Source organism: Hesperophylax consimilis, chromosome 16 (assembly GCF_061612785.1).
Source record: "Hesperophylax consimilis isolate HC1 chromosome 16, BYU_Hcon_1.0, whole genome shotgun sequence".
Classification (NCBI taxonomy): domain Eukaryota; kingdom Metazoa; phylum Arthropoda; class Insecta; order Trichoptera; family Limnephilidae; genus Hesperophylax; species Hesperophylax consimilis.
The window spans coordinates 7874187-7899826 of record NC_142851.1 but is presented as its reverse complement, the minus strand read 5'-3'; the positions used below and the strand labels follow the sequence as shown (position 1 = coordinate 7899826).

The 25640-nt window shown below is 32.4% G+C and overlaps 2 protein-coding genes across 2 annotated transcripts; both read left to right on the top strand.

Moving 5' to 3' along the window:
* The first annotated feature begins 11359 nt into the window (after positions 1 to 11359).
* Positions 11360 to 13431, top strand: LOC149416647 (death-associated inhibitor of apoptosis 1-like). Its single transcript, XM_089641448.1, has 2 exons — positions 11360 to 11550; positions 12700 to 13431. The coding sequence occupies exon 2, from the start codon at positions 12707 to 12709 to the stop codon at positions 13343 to 13345; it is 639 nt and encodes a 212-aa protein (XP_089497574.1). The 5' UTR covers positions 11360 to 11550; positions 12700 to 12706; the 3' UTR covers positions 13346 to 13431.
* Positions 13432 to 20783: 7352 nt separating this feature from the next.
* On the top strand, positions 20784 to 25012 carry LOC149416646 (death-associated inhibitor of apoptosis 1-like). Its single transcript, XM_089641447.1, has 2 exons — positions 20784 to 20855; positions 23213 to 25012. The coding sequence occupies exon 2, from the start codon at positions 23220 to 23222 to the stop codon at positions 23868 to 23870; it is 651 nt and encodes a 216-aa protein (XP_089497573.1). The 5' UTR covers positions 20784 to 20855; positions 23213 to 23219; the 3' UTR covers positions 23871 to 25012.
* The last annotated feature ends 628 nt before the right edge of the window (positions 25013 to 25640 follow it).

The following is a 25640-nucleotide window of genomic DNA, read 5'->3' as shown; positions in this document are numbered from 1 at the left end:
TACACAAAAACCTTTTTAAAAAGAAATATCCATTTTTATCTTTATTCTCGTTTTAGTTACTCTTTTTTGTTTTTAATAATTCGAAAAATAATTAGAAACCTATTACGTAATGTATCTACGTAGGTACTAGTATCTTAACATCATCCCGTAAAAAGAGTTGTTGTTAATAAATAAATATATTTTAAAAGTTCTTGGGGATCTGGTGAGGAGGCACGAAATGAATATGAGATGAGTTGAAGACCAATGATGAAGACTCCGGATGCAGGCGGTGAAGTGTTGGTCAATGTGCGGGTCAGTGAGTCGACGGCGCTGCTGGTGACCGGACTCGTGAACATGTCAGGTACTGGTGAAGGCCACGGATCTTCCCCGGGTGCTCCAGTGCTGAACAAGGAAGCGTGAGTGCGGGAGATACATAGACCAGCGAGGATGCCGCGTAGTCTAGGTGCGTGGATGTAGCGCTGGTCAGATGTGCTGGAACCAGGGCGCTGTGTGATCCGATGTAGCGCTGGCCAGGAATGCTGCGGCCAGGGCGCTGTGATCCCGTTGGAATCCATGCATGAACCGTGCAGAGCCAGGTATATCGTCCTGCGCGCAGCGGAGGGGCGCGGGTTCTCACTTGCAAGACTTGCAAATTGTTGGCTGACTGATGACTAATTGCTCGCTGCGTCGGGCCTATTTACATAGCCCCGCCGGTGGCGGTAGTAAGTACGCGAGACCGCTGGTAAAATGGAAACAACTCGCTCAGTAAGGGTGCTTCTGGTACTTTCGTTTGCGCTGGAATTATGCCTAGGCAATAGGCTAGAACCTTCTAGCGAATGCGCGTAATGTACTAGTCCAACTCGCAACGTGTTGACGTAGGTAGTTCGCTCGCAAGTAGGTACTCGTAGACAGGTAGGTAGCAAGATAGAAACGCTTCGCATTATGTCTGGAGTGTTCCGGTTACGATGATTTTTGTATGGGCGAGTCGTTCTAAGTCGTTCATACATCGCTACAAGTTTAAAAATATATTAGTTAACTGAGGATTGAACCTTCCGAGAAGTATCAGGAGTCAACAACTCTACCAATGTCGCCAAATGCCGATCGGGTTGGACCGACGTTAAAAATAACATATAGTACATCTCATAACGGCAACCAGGACTCATCAGCCGATGGAAAAAAACATGTGCGAAATAGTTTCTGAAATGGAAGAGAGAGCAACGCGATCCAAAAACGTGATCTTGTACAACGTACCCGAAAGCAAGGAAGGGCCGTCTCCATTACTGAAGACAGAAATAAAATCTCTTCCGCCATAAAAAATATCAACCCTTCACTCATTCTAAACAATATGAAAATATTCCGACTTAGTGCCAAGAAAACTAGGAATAAAAGCCGACCAATCAAAATAGAATTTGCAGAAAATATCACGCCGAAAATTGTGTCACGACACAGCATCAAATTTAAAGATTACATCAAAGATAGTAATGACTTAACAGTTCCGCAACGGAATCAACTAGTGAACTTAAGAAAATAATTATTGTCACGTCAAGAGAAATATGAACGAAACCTCACCATTAAGTACATAAACTCAAGACCAATAATTGTTTCAAATTTACATAAACAAACTGAAATGCCATTACCAATATGTCAGAGGCATGAAAACTAAACTTAATGGCTTCAAAATACATGCCCGACTATGCAACAAGACATTTTAACAGAAACCTGGCTTGAACCATCCATCAATACAGCTGAACTCTGTCTACCCTATCATCATGTTTACCGGGCTGACAGAAGTCAACTTACCAGCTCTAAATCTAGAGGTGGTGGCGTCATGATAGCTATTAAGCTATCAAGGTACATTCCTCAAAACTTCTGAAAACCAAAAACTGTAAGGTGGAACAAGTTTTTATCTTACTAAGCGGTAAAAAAAAAAAAAAAAAACATCATAGGCAGTGTTTATATACCGCCATCATCGAATATAAGTGTATATACGAGTAAAAGTCGTTTTGAGGATGTTGAACAACTATCGTACATATTTCAAAATAGTAAAATCACTATCATCGGTTACTACAATTTACCCAAAATTAACTGGGGCATTCGCGATAATTCTCGTGCATCTTAAAACTCTGGCCTTTCCGAAACAGAAAAAGGAATAATTGAATTATGTGATTTCCTTCACCTAGTTCAATTAAACAATGTAAAAAATGTCACCAACAGAATATTAGATCTTGTTTTTTGTACAGACATGGCAACTGAGGTTGACGAGTCACTTGATTCAATTCTTACTCCTGATTCTTACCACCCACCTTTAGACATTACTATATTATGTAACCTTATGAAAAACCAAACTAAAATTAAGACGCTATATCCCAACTTTAATATGCCAATTATATTGTAATTCACGATTATCTACATGAAATTGGAAGTATATTGGAAGGAGGTAACCTCGATGGAAATATTGAAGCCTTTTATGAACGTACAAAGCTGTTGAAAAATTTGTTCTAATTAGTTTTAAATGGTCTTCAAAATTCCCTAGCTGGTTGAACAAGGGCCTCATTAACCTAGTAATTGAAAAGAAAAAAGTTCATAGAATTTACAAAGATACTAAAAATCTTTCTGATTTTACAATTTTCAGCAAGATACGTAAAGATTGTAATATTTTGTCAAACACTTGTTATAATACTTATATTAAGAATGTTGAGTTTTCAATTTTTAATAATGAAAAAAATAATTTTCAACGATTACAAATCACAAAAGAATGATAATCTTGGCTTTCCTGAAACTATGTGCCACAGGCAGAAAACTTCCTGTAAAATTAAAGCAATTGTCAATTTGTTTGCAGACTTTTTAAGGAAAAAATTACAAAATTTGAGTCAGATATAAATTTACAACTATCTTAGATTCATATTGATATTAAAGACATTGCAGTGTGTATTAAACTACTGGAACCTAAATCTTGCTCAGGGTCAGATAAAATTCCCCCCATATTCCTTAAAAACTGCAGATAGTGTCGTTTTTCCAATATACCAACTCTTTAATCAATCACTTTCAACAGGTAGGTTTCCGAAAATATGAACAAACAGCTTCCTTACTAAAATATTTAAAAGCGGAGACAGGTCTTTTGTTGAAAATTACAGACCAATATGCATACAATCATCGATACCGAAAGTTTTCGAAAAGTTAAAAAAAAATGTTCTCATGTAAAATTTAATATTTCATCTCTAAAACATGGTTTTGTCTCTGGCCGATCTACTTTAACTAACCTTACACTGTATGAAAACTTCATATCAAGTGCCCTTGCTAATGAAAAACAAGTTGACTCGATTAATACGGATTTTAGTAAAGCATTTGATAAGGTTTGCCATACAATTCTAAAATTGTCAAAACTAGGAATAAGTGGTAAATTACTATGCTGGATTAAGAATTACTTATTAAAACATGTACTGTCAGTATCAAAGAACACTTCGTCTTACGAATTTGAAGCTACTAGCGGCGTGCCTCAGGGCTCACGAATTGGTCCAATATTATTTATATTATTCATAAACGATGTCACTTCCACATACTCTGATTTTAACATATTATTATTTGCTGATGACATGAAAATATCTTAAATCATAAAAAATATCAATGACTGTTTGTTCCTACAATCAATTTTGGAAAAATTTGCATAGTGGTGTAGCATCAACAAACTCACATTTAATATTAAAAAAGTCTAATCATGAGTTTTTTCAGAATAAAAAACCCTATCAAATATAGTTATACACTGAATAACCATAGTTTATTGTCTGTACCTGAATTAAGGGACCTTGGAATAACCTTTGATACTAAATTAACATTTAATAATCACATTCATATCATTACTAGTAAAGCAATAAAAATTTAGGGCTTCATCCTAAGAATATCTAAGTATTTCAAAAGCATCCTTACGTTCAAAATACTTTATAATCTTGTTAGAAGCCACTTAGAGTACAACTCCTCTATATTGAACCCGTCCTACAACAGCAATATAAATTCCATTGAGAGGATCCAACGAAAATTTCTCCGTTCAATTAATTTTAAATAAGGTATTCCTGCGGATGACATTAATTATGATTTTCTATTACAAACATTGTGACTCTTATCGATTATTAAAAGATAGACGAATAATTAATGATTTAATTTTTTAATTTAAAATAAACAGTAACTGCTTTGACTCCCCTGAACTAGTCTCGCTGATAAATTATCATGTACCTAGTAGACGAACTAGATTCATATCACCTTGTAAAAATATTGCCAATAATGCAGAACAAAATTATTTCATATATCGCCTACATAGATTAGGATAGGAATACTCTGATATCAATGATGAAGGAAGTCTGTTATCATATAAAAGATGTAAGTATGAAAAAATTACGTATTTTTTTACGTATGGAGGATGAGTAACTAAGCAAACATTTTGTTTACATTATCGTTACTTGTTAATTGATAATCATTTATGTTAGGCATAGTTGACAAATAAGCCATTATTAACAATATTTTATTTTTCTTACCTTTTGTTCTTGTTTTTATTTTTTATTATTTATAATTAAATTAACTTTATATTTAACTTCACAATGTACACCGTAAATTATACTATTTAGGTACTTTATGTTTAACTTTATATTTAACCTCTACACTTTATACTTATATTATACTTTTAACTTTATGCTGTTTACCTACTTACCTGGTACTTTTAATTATATTTCTATTTTAATGTAATGGCACATGTCGTGCCGTTTGTATTTCAATAAAAAAAAAATAATAATATTTTATCATTAACACGTGTTCTGAGAATAATAGGAATTTAGTAAGGCAGTGACGACATTGGTTTTCATCCAAGTCTATATGGAAGGCACTTCTTCTTTTTTTAGCCGGTAGAGCATAAGACTCCTGTGTTCTTCTTATTTTATCTCATAGAATTTAAAGTACCAAATCGAGCAACAAGGGAAAAGATATTATTCTGCAACGATTATTCCGGGACTAACTAACACATACACGCACCTATTTCTTGCCTTCATATCCTGGGAAACAAATTCACCCCAAATATTGACATATGTAATAAGTTTACCGTTATTTGAGATACCTGAATGATATTTTTATATTGTTTTATTATTTAGGAGCATCGCATGGCATCGAGCGATTGTATGTATTTTTACATTGTTCTCATTGTGCACTTGTAAATTATGTATTGTTGACCTATATGATTAGATTTATGCCATCTGTGATTTGCCTCTAACGCCATAAAATTGCCTTCAGAAATTCACTAAAGCGTTATTTTTAGTGCATCAGGATCAATATTATATCCGTTTATTTTAAATGGCTCACATCAACGCTTATTGCAAAACAGTAAAAACAGTAGAAACCACAAAATATCTAGGACATGTCATCAACAATAAGCTAACGGATGATGAAGATATTGACAGGCAGAGACGAGTATTGAGTATAATATGTAATATGCTCAGTATGAGATTTCGGCTCTGCAGTCCACGAGTGAAAAGGACGCTCTTCATAGCCTTTTGCACCACACTGTACACTCTGGGCAAACTTCAAAAAAAGAACAATGGAAAGGCTTCGGGTGCAATACAATAACGCATACCGATTGATGTTCGGACTCCCCAGGCACTGCAGTGCCTCCTCAATGTTTACAGAAGGGCGAGTTCCAGAATTTATAGCTCTATAAGAACCAGGATTCCAGGACTGAAGGATAAACCATTCCAGAAATATTCTTATGATAGAATCCCGTCTGACTTCAGGATCGAGCATTGAAGACCATTGGAGAAAGATACTTGCTCCCACAATCTTAGATCCTGTGCTTTGATCTCATTTTAACTAACAATTTTACATTAATCTATTTTTTAATTTTTTATTTCCTTATTTTTTAGTTTCATATTTACCATTATTTATAAAATACCTATGATGTAAATATTATATTTACTTATACTCTCTATGGGATGTGTGGGATTGCACTCACCTCCCACATCCTGGAATAAACAATTATTATTATTATTATTGCGTTGGTATTTTTATACCAGTACAAACATACTCATAATTTTTGGGGCTGATTTTCATAAATGCAGACTTGTGATCTCTGTTTGTTGCTCGCGTTCTTTATGAAAGGAGGGAGATAAGAACATAGATAAGTTATAGGGACTCAAAGATAACATTGATAAGTCAAATCTTATCTCACTTAATAATAATAATTTTATCAAATAATTCCTTGTACGATTGGGACCAACATTTTATATTATCTTTGTATCTCTTGTGACAAATTTTTTTTCGTTTGTTAAATATTATGTATACGCTGATGGTACTGCACTTGTCATATATCATGAAAATTTATCTTTTGCAATGAAATAATTGTTGCAGCAAGACTTTAATTCTGTATTAATGTGGTCACATGATTATGGTTTACTAATTAATTCTAAAAAAACAAAACTGATGCATATAAGATCACCACATGCCAAGTATAGCGAGGCACCTCTAATCATATCTCACTCTTTTGACTGCATTCACAACAATATCATACAGCCCTGTGTGCATTGTTGAAGAAGTTGGTGGTGAAGAGGATGGAGATGAGAATGTGGATAACCCTGACGAAATTAGTGAGCACGACATAGAGTCAGAGCAAGAATGCGATGATGATCTTCCCCAAGACGAGCTTCCATAAATTATGAGTTTTTACAATAAAACCAAAGAGGGCGTTGATGTAGTGGACAAGCTTATAGGTACCTTATCTGTTGCGCGAGTTTGCTGAAGATGGCCACTGCGTCTGTCATTTACTTTTTTGGATGTTGGTGCACTCAGTGCACATATAATACTGGACACGGCCAATCATATAAACAATATGCAGCGTAAAATTTACTTGAAATCATTGGCATTTGCACTATGTGCACCTCAATTGCAATCACGAGCAACTATTTTGTCTTTGCCACGTGAATTCAAACAGTGCATAAGACGGTTTGCACCTCCCCTTCAAGATCAGCCACCTGATGATAATAATGAGCTCGTACCAATGAGAAAGCGCTGTATTCACTGTCCAAGATAGAAAATTTAAATTTATTTATCATTTTTGTAAGGGCAACATTTGTCCGATACAAACCAAAACCATGTGCACTGACTGCGTTCTAAGAGAAAACTAAGACTAATTAGATAAGGAAAAGTTTATATGTTTTTTTCATTGTATTTTGTTGATTTGTTTTTTGTTGAAATAGTAAGTCAATATTGAACTGAAATAGTTATAAATTATATAGAAATTGTTAAGATTTTTTTTAAAAGTATACTATTAAAATAAGTATGATTCAAAATTATAAAAAATGTGCCTTCTTGATTTTTTGGCTTTCATATTAAAAACAAATACCTAATTTTTAATTATTTCTTTTTATTGCAATGCAGCCCCTATCACCTGACCATAATCAGTCAATATAAAATATTTGCTATATTTTATTATCATATTTATTTTTGGGGTCCTCAGAGACCCCGCGCGACTCCTCGCGTTAGAAAAAAGGCGCGACGGGTGGAGGGTTAAGGAATACAACCGGTCCATTTGAGACACGAAGTGCGCAGCAAAAGTTTCATTAGGTTCCTCTGGGCTATATTAAAATATATCGTTAACCTATATTCTGAAAACCCGGCTAATTTCGTGCGGTGATGATTTGCGTTACTTTACGGGGCCTTAATATTCCTTATAAATTATAAACTTATAGTTTAGCCATCTTTTGAGAGAGGTAATATTCTGAATATCAAGGGGGTTCAAATTCATTTAGTTTGAATTCGTAGGAACGAATTTAGAGGCACTGATCCAGGGAAGTTAAACTTATTTCAAGAAATGTATTAACTTTCAGGTTAAATTTTTTTTGTTAAATCACAGTTGTCGACCATTTTTCTAAGAAATTATATTGTTATGTTCTTCCTTAAGACTTTTTATAATGGAATTTAATATAAACACCAACATAATAAAATGCTTATCTTGTCGTTGGGTATATATATACATATACACTAGGGTGTCCCAAAAAAATTTAAGTTGTTATTTTTCAACGCATACCCTCTAATTTTGTTTCAATAATGACAAAACACTTATAAATAAAATTTCGTTTACTTTGGACCACTGCAACCCGTACCGACTTGCGCCCAAACATGTTAGTACTTGTACATTAAGACGCCCGCGACCAATCTGTTGATAAGCTTGTAGTTACTTACTTTATTATTAGTAAACGAATATCACTTATTCAGGCAAGATTTCGTTAGATTTACGCACTTCTAAAAAGAGTACATTTTTAATAGGAGTTAATAAAAATAAATGAAGATAGAATCTTCTTGCAATCTTCTTGGCAAGCGAGAGAGCCAGGTCGGCCTGGCTACTTAGGGGGGTTGACAAAAAACTGACAGATAAAAAGGAGAGAGCTCGCCTTAGAACAATCGAGAAAGAAAAGCGGCGTACTAAATTTTTATGTGCGCCAACTCCTTCAACATCGTCTTACAAACCGTTACAAAACGACTCATCTTCTGATTCTAACGACGACACAAATTTAGAAGATTTTCCAAAACCGCCACAGAAAACTCAACCTGAAACCAGTAAAACGTCGATGCGAAAAGATTTATGGTGCTGCCACACGCAAAGCTCACATCAACAGATAATATAAAGCACAATAGCGCTCGCCATACAATCCCATACAGACCCGACACACGTAAAAAGATAACGCGCTATAAGTGTGGTTCTGAACTTCGCTAACCGAATTTATTTTACGTAACCGCTCCCGACGCGATATTTGAAAAGTTATGCGTCCCCCTCTCCGCCGTAAAAAGGAGAGGGGGTCATTTTAATTACGGAGCTACCAACTAAGTTCCGTGTTCCCTTTGACAGCCATGACATAAGCAGCCTAATAATGCATTTCTTATTTATTATGTTAGCTCATATCGTCATGTGTGCTAGTAAATTTAGAAACATAAAAAAAACTTTATTTGGCAAACATACTTAACATATATTTAAAATATAAATATAATCAATATTTGAATTTGAAGTAAACAAATTTTCGCCCTTTCAAAATTAATCATATTTTTAATCTCAGTATGTTTATATGGTAATATCATTCGGTTTTTTGATAAAAGTTGGACGGCTTGGACGAAAGTTGAGCTTATTTTACAATAATTTATTATATGTCGCTTTCGTCGATCGGCGTGCGAACTGCGAATTTCCTGATTCGACGGATAGGTTATGTCAGGTTATGTGAAAATGCGCTAAAAAGTTTATAAATAGCATTTATAATTATATAGTTGGCGGCATCATCATCTGAGGATGAGCTGTCCAACAGATCCAGCAATAGGCGACAAGTATCATCCATTTCGAAAACGTGCTCAAGCTGTCAGTAAGTAAAGTTGTCACTTTGACAGATGAAATTATGTTCCTCGGCCGCTCTCGAATTCAACTGACCCCCTCTCCTACCATAGGAAGAAATATTTGATAGTGTCGTGTGTCGGTAGAAAAGATGATACGCTGTACATTAACTTTTGATGTGAGCTTTGCGTGTGGCAGCAGCTTCAATTACTCCAAAGTTAGTCGCAGCGCTAGACAGGTGCCAGTTAAGTATGAGAGATTTTGTTTTCATTCTTGAAGCTACTATTGAGGCGCTTCGATATAATATTGATTAGTTTCCAATAAGTAAGTCTTCAATTCAAAGAATTCGAACGGAAAAACGAAAGATGCGCGCGGAGGCAATAAAAGTTAATTTAAAAACGAGGTACCCGATGTTGTGACTCTTTACTGGGACGGAAAACTGTTGCCTGCTTTAGATCCTCGAAAATCAAAAAAAGAACGTCTTCCAACTGTTATATCGTATGGGAATAACGAACAACTTATTGCTGTGTCACGATTGGAAAGTTCTTCGGGAATCGAACAAGCGCAGGCTGTCTGGAATGCGATTTTAAACTGGAATCTGGAAGATAAAGTGCAAATTCTGTTTTGTGATACTACAACTTCAAATGCAGGTCGCTTCAATGGTGCTAGTGTGCTTCTTGAACAAGAACTTAATAGAGAAATATTTCTTTTTGCTTGCCGCCATCATGTGTATGAATTGGTATTAAAAGCTGTGTTTGAAGTAAAAATCAGTCAAGTGACTACAAGCCCTGACATCCCAATCTTCAAAAAGTTTCGAGATAACTGGAAAAATGGTGATCCCGATAAAATTCAGTGCTACAGAGAAAATCTCACATTGCACCTAACCGCTTCCGAAATCGATAATTTGCTTGACTTTTACCGTATATCACTGATAACAAAAATAATTGGAGATGACTATCGAGAGTTGTTAGAGCTCTCTGTGATATTTTTAGGTGGAGATACAGCGAGAAAATTTAAGATTCGGCCTCCAGGTGCTCAATGGATGGCAAAAGCTCTTTATTCCTTGAAAATATTGGGCGCAATTTAAAAATACCGGTAAGGATAAGGCGGTACTTTTAGACGTTTGCCTGTTCATAGAAACATCCGATGTCAATCCATGGCTACAATGTATTGTAGCAGTTAAAGCACCTTACCAGGACTTGTGCTTTTTGAAATCGATGAAGGCTTACGAAAAGATCGATGAAAACATCTCAATGGCAGTTTTACAGAAATTCAGTAAGCATTTATGGTATTTTACCGATGAAGTATCTATTTTATCGCTGTTCGACGACGCTGTGGATCAAACAACTAAAATGAAAATGCCCGAAAATATCAAAAAAAATAATCTATCAACCCATGACAAACGTTACATCCCATCGAAGGAAGATCTTGATGGTAAATTGTATGGTAAGTTTAATAAGTAGTTACATTTATGTTTTGTATTGAGGTTTTTGGTCATATCATAATTTAGTGAATTATGTTTCAGAGAAAAAAATTCACCACTTCATTTCAGTCAAAAGCAAGTCTTCGTTTGATCGTCTAAAAATAAATGCCAGTTTTCTTAACGAATGCCCAACGATGTGGTCAAATAATGCTTCGTATCAAGAAGCGAGAAAGAAGGTGTTGTCGCTGAGGGTAGTGAATGCAGCTGAAAGAGCTGTTAAGTTAATGCAAGATTTTCGTGGCTTGTCGAAGAGGAACAAAAATATTTTTTGTTACGATGCGTTCAGGAACAGCGGAAGATTTATCCTGACTCTAAAAAACAAACTTTGAAGAGATAATTTAATCAATAACCCATTTTTAAAAATATAACACTACATAATCGAAGATTTGTGCATTTTTAATACGTATTTAAATTCATGAAAAAAAATTCTTCCTTATATCCTGGGACACCCTAATATACACTCAACCTTATCTAATCGTCAATATTTAAGATAAAGCTCCAGGTATATAATGATACGTAGAATAATTTCTTGTACCGCTCAACATCAAAAAGTGAACAACTGTCTCTAAAATTATTTAAAATAATATAAATTTTTCAATAATTTATATTATTTTACAAAAATATTCTTTGTTCAATAATTTATATTATTTTACAAAAATATTCATTGTTCAATAATTATTATTTCACAATAATAGTAGTAAAAAACATAGATTCTTGGTGTTTATAACTACTCCACAAGTTGGTAAGAATTAAAATTTACTTTTAAAATGTTTCTGACTTTCTTCACCCGTTTACTAGCCATATAATTTATTCACATAAAACATAGATATAACATATAACTTAGTTGGTCGATGACATGTAGCGTGTGTGTATTACTGTCCACATATTGTAATGTGTGTACCCAAATTATGTAGGCTACATGCATATTAAATCTGAACAGTAGAATTTTAAAAAATGGTCTAAAGTTTTAAAGTATTATATAAAACTCAATTTAAACATATCCCTTCATGTATGATTTACATAAAATTAAACAAATAGTTATTTTTAAATTTGCTAATATTAAATATATATTTTTTTAAACTTTTTATCCACTTGAAAATATAAATATTAACTATCATAAAACTGAAATATATTATATGACGTAAATTATTAAAGTGTTCGAAAATACATCGGTTTTCGATAAATAATAACATTAATTATGAATTGTTATGAAAAATCAGTTGCACAAAATAAACCAAAAGAAAAAGATTGAAATAAAACATAGTAATTTTGATTTAAAACACCTAATTGTATCATTAAATATTTTCGACACCGACCCATTTATGTTAACAGCCGACAGCGATCGAAAACCCAAGCTAAAAATATAGATGCGTTTTCTTTTTCTGCGATTTTCGAGACGTTAATATTTGGGGAGTAAAATTGCTTTTCGATGTATTGCAATTTACAACATTGATATTCTATTGAAATACTGAAATCGTAAATCTTTAGTCAATAACGTGTCGTGACAAGGCTAAACTAAATAAAAAAGTTGTTTTTTTTTAAATCTTGTACCTTATTTTTGTAATTTATATTTAATTATGTACGGCAAATTGATGTACCAACTATCGTTCGTTTGTATTTTTCACCATATTTTCATAGTGGGTAGGGCAATTTCTTTATAAATATCTTTTTAATGAAATATTGATTTATTTAATGGCTTATATTTTATAATTTAAAAATCAAATAAAAAAATAGCTCACATCCATACTAGATATAATAATTATTCAGTTACATTGGGATTTTGGCCCCAAAACAAATTTTTAGTTATGTATGAAAATGACTGAACAGCCTCTTCAAGTGTGTGGATAATTTAACATTTTAATGGTACCTTAAATTATGTATATTTTCACAGGTCTGTGATGGCGCAAGTTATCCAAAATGAAGCATTGTCTTCGTCTCTTGAAAACTTGTCAGTAAAGGATGTCGTTGAATACCCGAGGTATTCTGATGTAAGAACTCGTCGGGACACCTTCACAGGGACATGGCCACAAGGCATGCGGCAGACGGCAGACGCGTGCGCTGAGGCGGGTTTCTTTTACACCAACAGCGGGGACGAGGTTGTTTGCTTCCATTGCGGCATTGGCATCAAGGACTGGCTAGATTCAGATATCCCATGGGAAGAGCACGTTACCAGGAGCCCTAATTGTGGCTTCCTTCTTAAAAAAAAGGGCACTGATTTCATCCTAAGTGCCCAAGAATGTAAGAAAACTTGTCAAAAAGACGGACCAATTCCCATTTTGACTTGCAAACACGCTCCGTTCATTGTCCACCAAGATGCCCTGAAGCTTCCAATCATCATCAACGCCGAGACTGTACAAAATCCTTCTTCAACACGGACTGGTCCGACTGTATGTAAGAGATGCAAGTTGCGCAAATCAAATGTCGTATTTTTACCTTGTGGTCACGTCAACACCTGTAAATTTTGCTCACCGTTAGTACAGAAATGTCCAACTTGCACTATCACTCCTACCGGCGTTGTGAGGATATATTATGCTTGATAACGCGCAATAGCGTATTCTAGCATATATCGTATATCAGCACTGGGTGGGTTTTTAAAAGCACAGCCTACACATAAAAATCCATAAACAGGACAATTATTATTTAAAAAAAATCTCAATTTTGAATACAAAACTATGTAAGTTGCAAACTTTTATCAATCTCTTATTTTGATTTAATATTTTAACATTCACTTAAGTATTTTACCTATAAATTATATTTATTTTAAAAAACAGTAAAAAAAACTTTTTACAAACATGTTTACCATAGGTTTATAAAAATGTATTACTTAATGAGATTGTATATTTTTCGGCACTTCCTTTTTAGTGTTTGGATTTTAATTTTCATGTATTATATAATATATTTATTATATATATTTATTTTTAATAGAAATTATGAACAATAAAATGATTTGAATCGCACATCACGAATCAAAATTCATTTGGTTCGTGGCACTTTTTGACCACCAATCACAAACAGTTTCATGTACTTTGGCATAAGTTTTAACATTTATACATGAAACATCGATGACAGACATAAACTCCCGATGGTCCATAGTTGATTATTTTCCCTGGAATATAAACAACACAAAATTATCGCCAAATGTTATAAAAATATGTGCTTATTCTGACTGATTCTTTCAAACGACCCTGTACATAAGTACGTACAATGTACACGGATAATTAAATATCACTAACCTTTGTTTTTTTGAAAATATATCTCCCCCGTACGTTTTTGATGTCGTAATTTGTGTTTTCTAGTAAAACTTTTGTTCCAAGGGTATTTTCCTCCCCATTTTTAAGCGAGGAATTTCTTTAAAATGTTATTAATTAGACCGGCGTGGACTACACGTCCGCTCGCCGCACAGTGGGCTGAAAATCGCCTTTCATAGATATAGAGACTTGAATTTTCAAGGGTATTTTTTTTTGGCTAGAAATGGATTCTGCTGATCATTACTATGCTATAAAATGTCGTACGAAGCAATTGTGTGTACAAATGAAGGAGTTATAATTTTTTTAAGAAAAATTTGTATGGCGCTGACATTAAAAATGAGGCTATCTCTGGAATCATAAGGTTGGCCGTTCTATCCTTACACACAGATAATACTACTATTTATTTGTATTTTTTTGACATACTTCATATTGTGGCGCAAGGTGCGATTTTTTTTTTTTTTAAATCCTTAAGTGGAAAAAAAATCTTTTTTGTTGTTGATGATTCATTTTAATGCTTAAATGCTTTACATATGAGCATGCTTTGCCTAGTTTACAATATTTTATTTACACTGCAAGCCAAAACACTGTGCACAGTGGGCTGAAAATCGCCTTTCATAGACATAGAGACTTGAATTTTCAAGTGTATTTTTTTTGGCTAGAAATGGATTCTGCTGATCATTAATATGCTATAAAATTTTGTATGAAGCAATTGCGTGTACAAATGAAGGAGTAATCATTTTTTAAAGAAAAAATTGTATGGAACTGACATTAAAAATGAGGCTATCTCTGCAATCATAAGGTTGACCATATGACCATTATATCCTTACACACAAATATACTACTATTTATTTGTATTTTTTTGACATACTTCGTATTGTGGCGAAACTTGTGATTTTTTTTTTAAATCCTCAAAGTTGAAAAAAACCCTTTTTAATGTTGAAGATTCATTTTAATGCTTAAATGCTTTAAATATGAGTATGCTTTGTCTAGTTTACAATATTTTATTTACACTGCAAGCCTAAAAGCATTTAAGCATTCAAATGAATCATCAACATTAAAAAGGGTTTTTTTCAACTTTGAGGATTTAAAAAAAAAAAATCGCACCTTGCGCCACAATATGAAGTATGTCAAAAAAATACAAATAAATAGTAGTATTATCTGTGTGTAAGGATAGAACGGCCAACCTTATGATTCCAGAGATAGCCTCATTTTTAATGTCAGCGCCATACAAATTTTTCTTAAAAAAATTATAACTCCTTCATTTGTACACGCAATTGCTTCGTATGACATTTTATAGCATAGTAATGATCAGCAGAATCCATTTCTAGCCAAAAAAAATACCCTTGAAAATTCAAGTCTCTATGTCTATGAAAGGCGATTTTCAGCCCACTGTGCGCCGCCCGGTCGCTGCTGTCGCGGCGGAGAGTGACAAAATTTTGTCTTGCGCCTACTTAATAAAAATGCACAAACCGCGAATCGAAATTAATTACTATTATATACTTTAAGAATATATTTTTTGGTTATAAATTATTTCTAATGTTTCAATAATGTCTTGGTAAATTATTTTTGTAAAAAAATCTGAACTAAACCAAATTGGTATAGTTATATTGTAAGACCATAAATAAATAGTCAAATTGAGGGATTTTCGTCACAAAACGCGTGTTCGGATTAATTTATTAGTAATTTTATTTGAAATAAAAACAAATTTCTTATACATACTTTTGGAAGATAATTTATTAATTGTTTATACTGCATTATTATATGATATGAAATATTTGTTGTATAATACAAATTCACCCTTGAAAATACAACAAATCTGCGCAACGTCCAACGGTAACACTTTATTATGATATGAAAATAATATTATTTTTCAAAATTTAACATCTTGCTTTACTAGATAAAATAACGATCTTTCAAAATCAATTTGTATTTTTTTCTAGAAAAGTGTCCATACGTCTAAAACTGGCCTTAAAAATGCCAAATTTCAGGTCTACCTATTTCGCCTTAAGGCGATGCCATACGTAATAATGCAAAATCATGGTTTGAAAATTTGGTCGTCTAGAAATGTTTCAGATGCTTTAATTAAATACTGCGAGTAGAATATATCTTGGCCTTTGAAGTAATCGAGTATTTTTTAGATATAAGTCTTTTTATAAGCCCAGAAAAAAATAATGTATAAACCCTATGAAAACTTCTTTAAAGTTCAAAATCTCCTACTTACGAACCCATTTTCGGTTATGGTTTTATTGCATAATGTGGAAAATTAAGTTATTTATAAAATGATTTTAAAACATTTAAAATATTTGTGCGTGAACATCCACAAAATAAAATAAAAGGCACTTTTTGTCCATGTTTTTTTCTTGCATAAATCAAAACAGGTGGATGGTGTTAAACGGGAATTTAAGCCTTATCGCCATCTATGTAAGGTGTGTTATTGATAGCAGCTTGATTCAAAATATTACACGACGTATAAAAATATTACAATATTATGATATTATTATAATACTGAAAAAATTCGAATGCTGTTTTTCTTAGCAGAATTACTTTGGTGTCGGTGTGTAAAAAGAATTTCCATAAACGATGCCCATAAAATAAATATCCTACAGTTATTATTTTTTTATTCGTGCACTATACCAAAAAGAACACAACATGTGTGACAGTGGTGTATCCAATAACATGGAACTTCACTCAACACACATGCCATGTTGAAATTAAATAAGAGGGTGACCATAGGCATAGATGTGGGTAATATAAATTATTATAAATATACAACATTCACCTTTCTATTCCACCATTTTAGTTGACCTACGACCTACGTCCCTCGACCAAGGTTTACCTAATCGAAATGCAAAATTCCCACATTGGGACTCTTGTACAGTTAGATTATCTAGAGTCAGTGAGGCTATGGCATCCCCAATTGGGGTATGTTATGTTTTGAGCCTGGAGGGGGAGGAGCATCACATATACATAAAAATATTTATTTAATGTGTATCTATTTAGTTTTTTCCAGTTACGTCGGAGTTTCAACACTGTTATTTTTTTCCATATCAACAATTACTATGATAAATATTGAACAAACATCGTATTTAATCTTTCCTTTCCTGTTTACGAACATTTGTCGCGGAAACAGGGCCTAATCTTGAATTTGTTTTGTTTACACAAAAACCCCTTTAAAAAGAAATATCCCTTTTTATATTTTTTCTCTTTTTATTTAATGTTTTTTGTATTTCTATTAGTTTTTAATAATTCGAAAAATAAGCTATAAAACTATTACGGAATGTATCTTAACATCATCCGGTAAAAACAGTTGTTGTTATCAAAAAAATATATTTTAAAAGTTTAAAACTATATTAGTTAACTGAGGATTGAACCTTTCGAGGAGGATCAGGAGTCGACAACTCTACCAATGTCGCCAAATGCCGATCGGGTAGGACCGACATATATTTCTATTTAGTCTGTGATGTCATCCGATTTCAAAGAAATGCGTATATGTCCGCGTGTATGTGCATGATTTCCATTAGTTGATAGAATGCATTGTCATCTACAACAAGCCAGTATGCTGAGTTTCAACTCGATCGGACGTCAGGAACTGGTTTAATTTTCACTTCAAAGATTTGCTCTCATTAATTCACTAAAACAAAAATAAAATACAAATTGATTTACTTGAAAATAAGAACTCCTATTTATAGGTTTAGTTTTTAGCTCAAACATTATATTAATCTAAAATATGTGCTTAACCAAAAAAGTGATGTCAGCGTGGTCTAGGACAAGTGTGTTATTTATATTTTTTTAATTTTTCGGAATAACTTTATTGAGTAAAACCTCAAATTGTATTATTTAAATATTGAAGACAATATTAGTGATTTCTAAACGAAAATCTGAAACAGAAAAATCAGAAAAGGAAACGGTCACATCTGGGACTCGAACCCAGGACCCTTGTCTTTCCGGGACAGTGCTCTACCAACTGAGCTAATGGGACCCTATTCCCCTCGGTCACTTTTAACTGTATCATACTTCGAATAAGAACTACTAACATTGTCTTCATTTTTTCACCGCACATTTTTATTGGCAACTATCTTTATGTATGATCGCAAGATTCAACCCGAACTAAATGCAATCCAGACAGCGTCTTTTTAGATAAACCTATCTTATTTTATTTTTTTTATGTGCGACATCTGTTGACTTTTCTGCAAGTCTAGAATGAATATTTATTTTTCGGAATAACTTTATTGAGTAAAACCTCAAATTGTAATATTTAAATATTGAAGACAATATTAGTGATTTCTAAACGAAAATCCGATTCGAGTCCCAGATGTGACCGTTTCCTTTTCTGATTTTTCTGTTTCAGATTTTCGTTTAGAAATCACTAATATTGTCTTCAATATTTAAATATTTACAAATTTGTGAAAAAAAAGTTTATACGTTTTAGATATTGGTTATCTCTATGCATTATCTGTATTTGTAGGTAACTAATATATAAAGATTTCAAAGACTTCAGCCATCATTTGCCAACTACGTCATGTTGTGACAGAGGTGCAACGACAGATTTCAGCCAAAGCTTCAAGGAAGGAATAAGCGGATCCTTCTTGGAAGCTGCTGACTTCATGAAAAATTAAGAACACACGAATTTGCATGCAGGCGTGTTTCGTGGTCCAAATGTCTGACCATTCTTTGCTTAAATTACTTTGGAGAACTATGCTTCACCATCACTGTGAAATTCAAATGACATGGTTATATGTATACTCTGTCAGGCAAGTGTAAAAAAGACACAAGTACAAAAATGAGTGGGTAGTTATTATTAAAAATCTGAATATTTCAAGTAATTACAAAGTATTTCATTTTCATATAATTAAAATGATGCCACAAATTAATTTTGCAATTATTGAAGAAGTAATAAGAATCTCTTCAAATTATTGGTAATCTGTTTAAAAACTGGACTGCAGGCGTTAACGAATGAATGAACAGGTTTCTTGATAAACTTTTACTAAAAGAGGAATATATTATCATGATGAAAATCCTAATATTTTCGCATTCATCATAACTTATTATCATGAACACGTGTTCTGATATATGTATAAGGAATTTAGTAAGTCAGTGACGACATCAATTTCCAATTATCAATTTTTATATTATTTATAGAAGGGGGATAACAACAAAGTTATAGTGACTCAAAGTAATATAGATACGTCAAATCTTATCTCACTTGGTAATAATTATTTTATGAAATAATTCCTTGTACGACGCGCATTTTCTATCTATGCTTCGTAAAAAAGAAGGTACTGTTTGTTACAAATTTTTTTTTTCATGAAATGAATTTTTGATATTTTTGAGAATTATCTATGTTACCAATTACATAAAAACGCCTAGAATGTTGGTGATTTCTAATATTTGAAAATGAATCAGCGATAATTGAATTTTATATTATGTTTTTTTTACATTTAAGTTTACAAATAACAAATTTATCATTACTTACATACAATTACATTTTACCCTTGTTTAATATGGTTCTAAAATGATTCTTGAAATGATTCAAAATGGACCGAATGGAATGAAATCGAATAGAATTGAATTGAAATGAATAATATGGTACCTACAGTTTTCAGAGGACCTGAAAAACTTTTTCTACAAATATCTAAAAATAGCAGTAAAGTTCCCAATCGAGCTATAACTACCCAATTTTAATAAGTAGGTGATTTTTTATAAAATATGGGATAGGCGGTGAAATCTAGGTAAATTGACTTTAAACTGCAGAAAGCAGTTCATATGTTTCCGTATTAATATTTGAAAGTACGAAATTAATTAAATCGAATTACCAAATAGAAATCCGAAAACAAATCTTCATCGCCCGACTGGTTATTGTTATATTAAAATAATTTTAAAAATCATAATTCTACGAGCATTCTTAATTAGTGTGTTCCCAATCCTTTCGTAGGGTTTGAAGACTCACTTTCAAGAAACATAAATTCATACCAGAAGTCCCAGAATTACAAATAACACAATCGACGAGTAAATTTATGACTCTTTAATTTCTCGTGGAATTTAAATAAATGTGAAACGAATAATGTACAGTCATTTTATTTTGAGTGGGTAGTTTTTAGTCGGAGTCATGTAGCTCAGTTATCAGAAGGGTGCGAGTGGAATACAACCGGTCCATTTGAGACACAATGAAGTGAGCAGAAAAAGTTTCATTAGGTTCCTCTGGGCTATATTAAAATATATCGTTAACCTATATTCTGAAAACCCGGCTAATTTCGTGCGGTGATGATTTGCGTTTCTTTACGGGGCCTTAATATCCCTTATAAACTTATAGTTTACTTACTTATATTCTGAATATCAAGGGGGTTCAAATTCATTTAGTTTGAATTCGTAGGAACGAATTTAGAGCCTCTGATCCAGGGAAGTTAAACAATTTCAAGAAATGTATTAACTTCCAGGTTAAATATTTAAAAAAAATCACAGTTATCGACCATTTATCTAAGAAATATTATTGTTATATTCTTCCTTAAGACTTTTTATAATGGAATTTAATATAAACACCAACAACATAAAATGTTTATCTATATATATATATGGGTTGGGTATATGTATGTTGATATATATATATATAAACATACATATACCCAACCCATTGTGTGTGTGTACACACACACAAGCTTATCCAATCGTAAATATTGATAAAGCTCCAGGTATATAATGATACTTCAGCTTAGAATATTTCCTTTAAATCATTCATCATCAAAAAGTGAACAACTGCCTGCAAAAAACATAGATTCTTGGTGTTTATAACTACTCCACATTGGTAAGAATAAAAATTTATTTTTAAAATGTTTTTGACCTTCTTCACCCGTTTACTAGTCATATAATTTATACACATAAAACATAGATATAATATATAACTTATTTGGTCGTTGGTGACATGTAGTGTGTGTGTATTAGTGTCCACATATTGTAATGTGTGTGCCTAAATTATGTAGGCTACATGCATATTAAATCTGAACAGTAGAATTTAAAAAAAAAGGTCTAAAGTTTTAAAGTATTATTTAAAACTCAATTTAAACATATCCCTTTAATTATGATTTACATTAAATTAAACAAATAGATATTTTAAAATTTAAATATTAAATTTTATTAATAATATATTTTTTACTTTTTATCAACTTGAAAATATAAACAATAACTATCATAAAACTGAATATATTACGTAAATTATTAAAGTGTTAGAAAATACATCATTCATTAGTTTGTTATTATGAATTGTTATGAAAAATCAGTTGCACAAAATAAACCAAAAAAAAGATTGAAATAAAACATAGTAATTTTGATTTAAAAAACCTAATTGTATCATTAAATATTTTCGACACCGACCATTTATGTTAACAGCCGAAAGCGATCGAAAATCCAAGCTATAAATAAAGATGCGTTTTCTAACGATTTTCGAGACGTTAAGATATTTGGGGAGTAAAACTGCTTTTCGACGGATTGCAATTAATAACATTAATATTCTATTGAAATACTGAATTCTTAAATCTTTGGTCGATAACGTGTCGCGACAAGTCTTCCCATAAACTAATCAGAAAAGTTTTTGTAATCTTGTGCCTAAGATAACAGAGTTGATACAGCAGATAACGGAAATATATAATAGACAAGAAGGACAGGGTTGGAGAGGCGAGGGGCCAGGGGGGGGGGAATAATATTAAATTCGAATATGAAAAATATGACTAAAATGACTAAAAATATGTTTTATATTAATCTGAACTCATCGCAAAATGCTAGTCATTTTTTGCATGTTTGATAAGAAAATGCGTGTTTTCTAAGAAGCATATTTTCAAATGTTAAAACAATAGATTTATTAAGAGGAACGACTATGTGGCCTTTTTCATATAAAACTTAAATTTCGATTTGAGGTGAAAATACGTAACGTATTCATACCTACTAGACGTATTACGTATAGATGTACGAATATGAACTATTTTATTTGGTTGTGTTTTAAATTATAAAATACAAACCATCGAACAGTTAATGTTTTATGGTTTTAGAGGCAACTTGTGAGTTAATAGTAATTATTAAAAAATAATCTTATGCAACGTACTATGCTTATATAATAATATAATCTTATCTAACCTAATATGCTTATATAATAAAATTAAATTAAATCTTTGTAAAATAAGCATTTTTAAAGGTAGAAATTTATATTTAATTATGAACGATAAATTGATGTTCCAACTATCGGTCGTTTGTGTTTTAAATTTAAGCCCATCAAAATGCTTTATTAATATTTTTTATACAGTGGTACCTCCACATACGAGTGCCCCAACATACGAGTTTTTCGAGATACGAGCCGGCGAGCGAGTGATTTTTTGCTTTGAGTTACGAGCGAAATTCGAGATACGAGGAATGTGGGAGAGAGTTTCACAGTTCGTGGAAAAGAAACACCCAGAAAAAGTTGCAACAGGTCGCGCATCTGATCTTTTTAATGACACTTGCCTAACTCATTTCCGGAACATTCTGATAGGGAGGAAGAAAAAAAACCTCCTTGGAAATGTTTTTTTCTAAACGGCCTACAGGTGAAAGCGAGAAAAATGTAGCGAACAAGGCAAAGACCAGTAAGGATATCTAATTTATTTATTTACATTCTCTTTTTTGTTTTGGTACTATAAATATGTGTCATTTATAAATACGTTTTTATTATTCAAAACCACGTAACAAAAATAACTGGGGTGACATTTTGGGGGTTGGAACGGATTAATCGTAGTCTAATTGTTTTGTATGTGGGAAATCTGCATCGATATACGAGTAATTCAAGATACGAGCAAGGTTGCCGAACGAATTAAACTCGTATGTCGAGGTACCACTGTATTTCACCATATTTTCATTGTAGGTAGGGCAATTTAAGTTTTAATATCTTTTTAACTGTCAACATTGCCTCTGAAGTCATGAAATATTGATTTATTTATTGGCATATATTTTATAATTTAAAAATCACTTAAACAAAATAGCTCACATCCATCCCAATTTGTTAATAATTGTTCAGTTTGATTGGGATTTTGGCCCGAAAACAAAATTTTAGTTATGTATGAATAAGACTGTACAGCCTCTTAAGTATGCGGATAATTTAACGTTTTAATGGTACCTAAATTATTTTCTATATTTTCACAGATCTGTGATGGCACAAGTTATCCAAAGTGGACAAATTGGAGCACCATTGTCTTTGTCTCTTGAAAACTTGTCAGTAAAGGATGTCGTTAGATACCCAGGCTATTCTGGTGTAAAAACTCGTCGGGACACTTTCAATGGGACTTGGCCACGAGGCATGCGGCAGACAGCAGACGCGTGTGCTGAGGCGGGTTTCTTTTACATCGACAGCGGGGACAAGGTTGTTTGCTTCTATTGCGGCATAGGCATCAAGGACTGGCTAGATACAGATATCCCATGGGAAGAGCACGTTATCTGGAGCCCTAATTGTGGCTTCCTTAAAAAAAAAAAGGGCATTGATTACATCCAAAATGTCCAAGAATGTAAGAAAACTTGCCAAAAAGACGGACCAATTCCCATTTTGACATGCAAACATGCTCCGTTCATCGTTCACCAAGATGCCCTAAAGCTTCCAATCATCATCAACGCCGAGACTGTACAAAATCCTTCTTCAACACGGACTGGTCCGACTGTATGCAAGAGATGCAAGTTGCGCAAAGCAAATGTCGCATTTATACCTTGTGGTCACGTCAATACCTGCAGAGTTTGCTCTCCGTTAGTACAGAAATGTCCAACTTGCAGTAACTCTCGGACCGGCGTTTTGAGGTTATATTATGCTTGATAAAGCGCAATACCGCATTCTGGCAGATATCTTATAACAACACCAGGTAGGTTCATAAAAACACATAAATTTCGTCCACGCGCACACGAGTAACTTTAATTGCAGGCAACAGTTGTGTGCGTCAGAATCCATTAAGAGGAAGCTACAAACCAAAATTATGTATATTCTTTGTATAACAAACGGAGTCTAGAAACGTATGATTTCAAGCAAAAAACTGGTTTTTATTTATTTTGTAAATAATTTTATAAGAAAGCAAAAAAGTTAATCAAGTGAAACTGTCACAGATAATCTTAGCTATAATACTGTACTACTACTCCTGCTTTTATAACAATTATTTTTTAAACATAGTTTTTCCTATTCAATCTACTTAACACTAATATCACTCTCCATTTCAACCACAGCGTAACCAAAATACTCATTATAAATACACACACTAATATATATGAAATTGAGTAAAAATCTTTTAAATACACAGCCCACAAAAATATACATATATTGCCTAACGAATGTAAAATGCATAAACAGGACAATTATCAGCATTAAAAAAAAACTTAATTTTGAATACAACACTAACATAATCCATTTATCTTGCAAACTTTTATCAATCTCTTATTTTTATTTAATATTTTAACATTCACGTATGTATTTTACTTAAAATTATATTTCTTTCAAAAAACAGTAAAAAAAATATTACAAACATGTTTACTATAGGTTTTTAAAAATGAGATTGTATATTTTTTGGCACTTCCTTTTTTATGGTTTGGATTTTAATTTTCATGTATTTTATAGTAAATTGTTAGTGTATTTTTTTGTATTTGTATTTTGCATGCATTTTGAACGCATTTTTTTTAGATATTTTTAATATTGTTAAGATTTATTTAAATATTATTAATAACAGAATTTGCACTATTGTTGTGTTTCAGAACAGAACCAGACTTGGCTAGTGACGTGATAACGTACCTAAAATATGTCGAAAAGGAAATTAACAGGTTGATTTTTTTTTATAAATGTAAATATGTATTATAATATGTAGGTATATAAATATATTTTGTCTCTGTATTATAGTAGGTGATAATTTTTATCAGTAATATAAAACTGCAAATTATAGCAAACAAAACTTTATTAAACGTTCGATTTCAAGCAAAAAACTGTTTTTTTATTTATTTTGTAAATAATTTTATAAGAAAGCAAAAAAGTTAATCAAGTGAAACTGTCACAGATAATCAACTCAAACAATACACAATACCCGAGCCAAAAACAAAGAACTTCTTCAAACTCCTTTTGCTAAAACCACCTTTATTTATTATTTATTAATCTTAAGTTAGCTCACATCTTCGTGTGTGCTAATAGTTTTATAAACATATAAACATGTACATTGTTTGGCAAACATAATCTTTCTTTAAATATTTCAATAAAGTCACAAAAAAAGAAACATTAATAATTGAGATAGACATATTTTCTTAATTCATTTTTGAACTTATTAATATTTTCTATCACAGCAATTTCCTTCGGGATTTTGTTATAGAGTTGAACGGCCTGGTACATCAGAGATTTTTGGGTGCTTGTTTTTTTTCTTGTTGGCAATCTAATTTGCTTAGAATTTCTCGTCCCGTGTCCGTGTATCTCGTTATTGTAATTTATTTTTCTTTTCAGTTCCTTAGACATCATCCCTAAGTTAATTTTATGTACAAAAATAAGTACATTCAAATACACAGTTTGCTTCACCGTCAAAATATTCAGCTCCTTTAACATGTCTCTTATCCGTGTGTA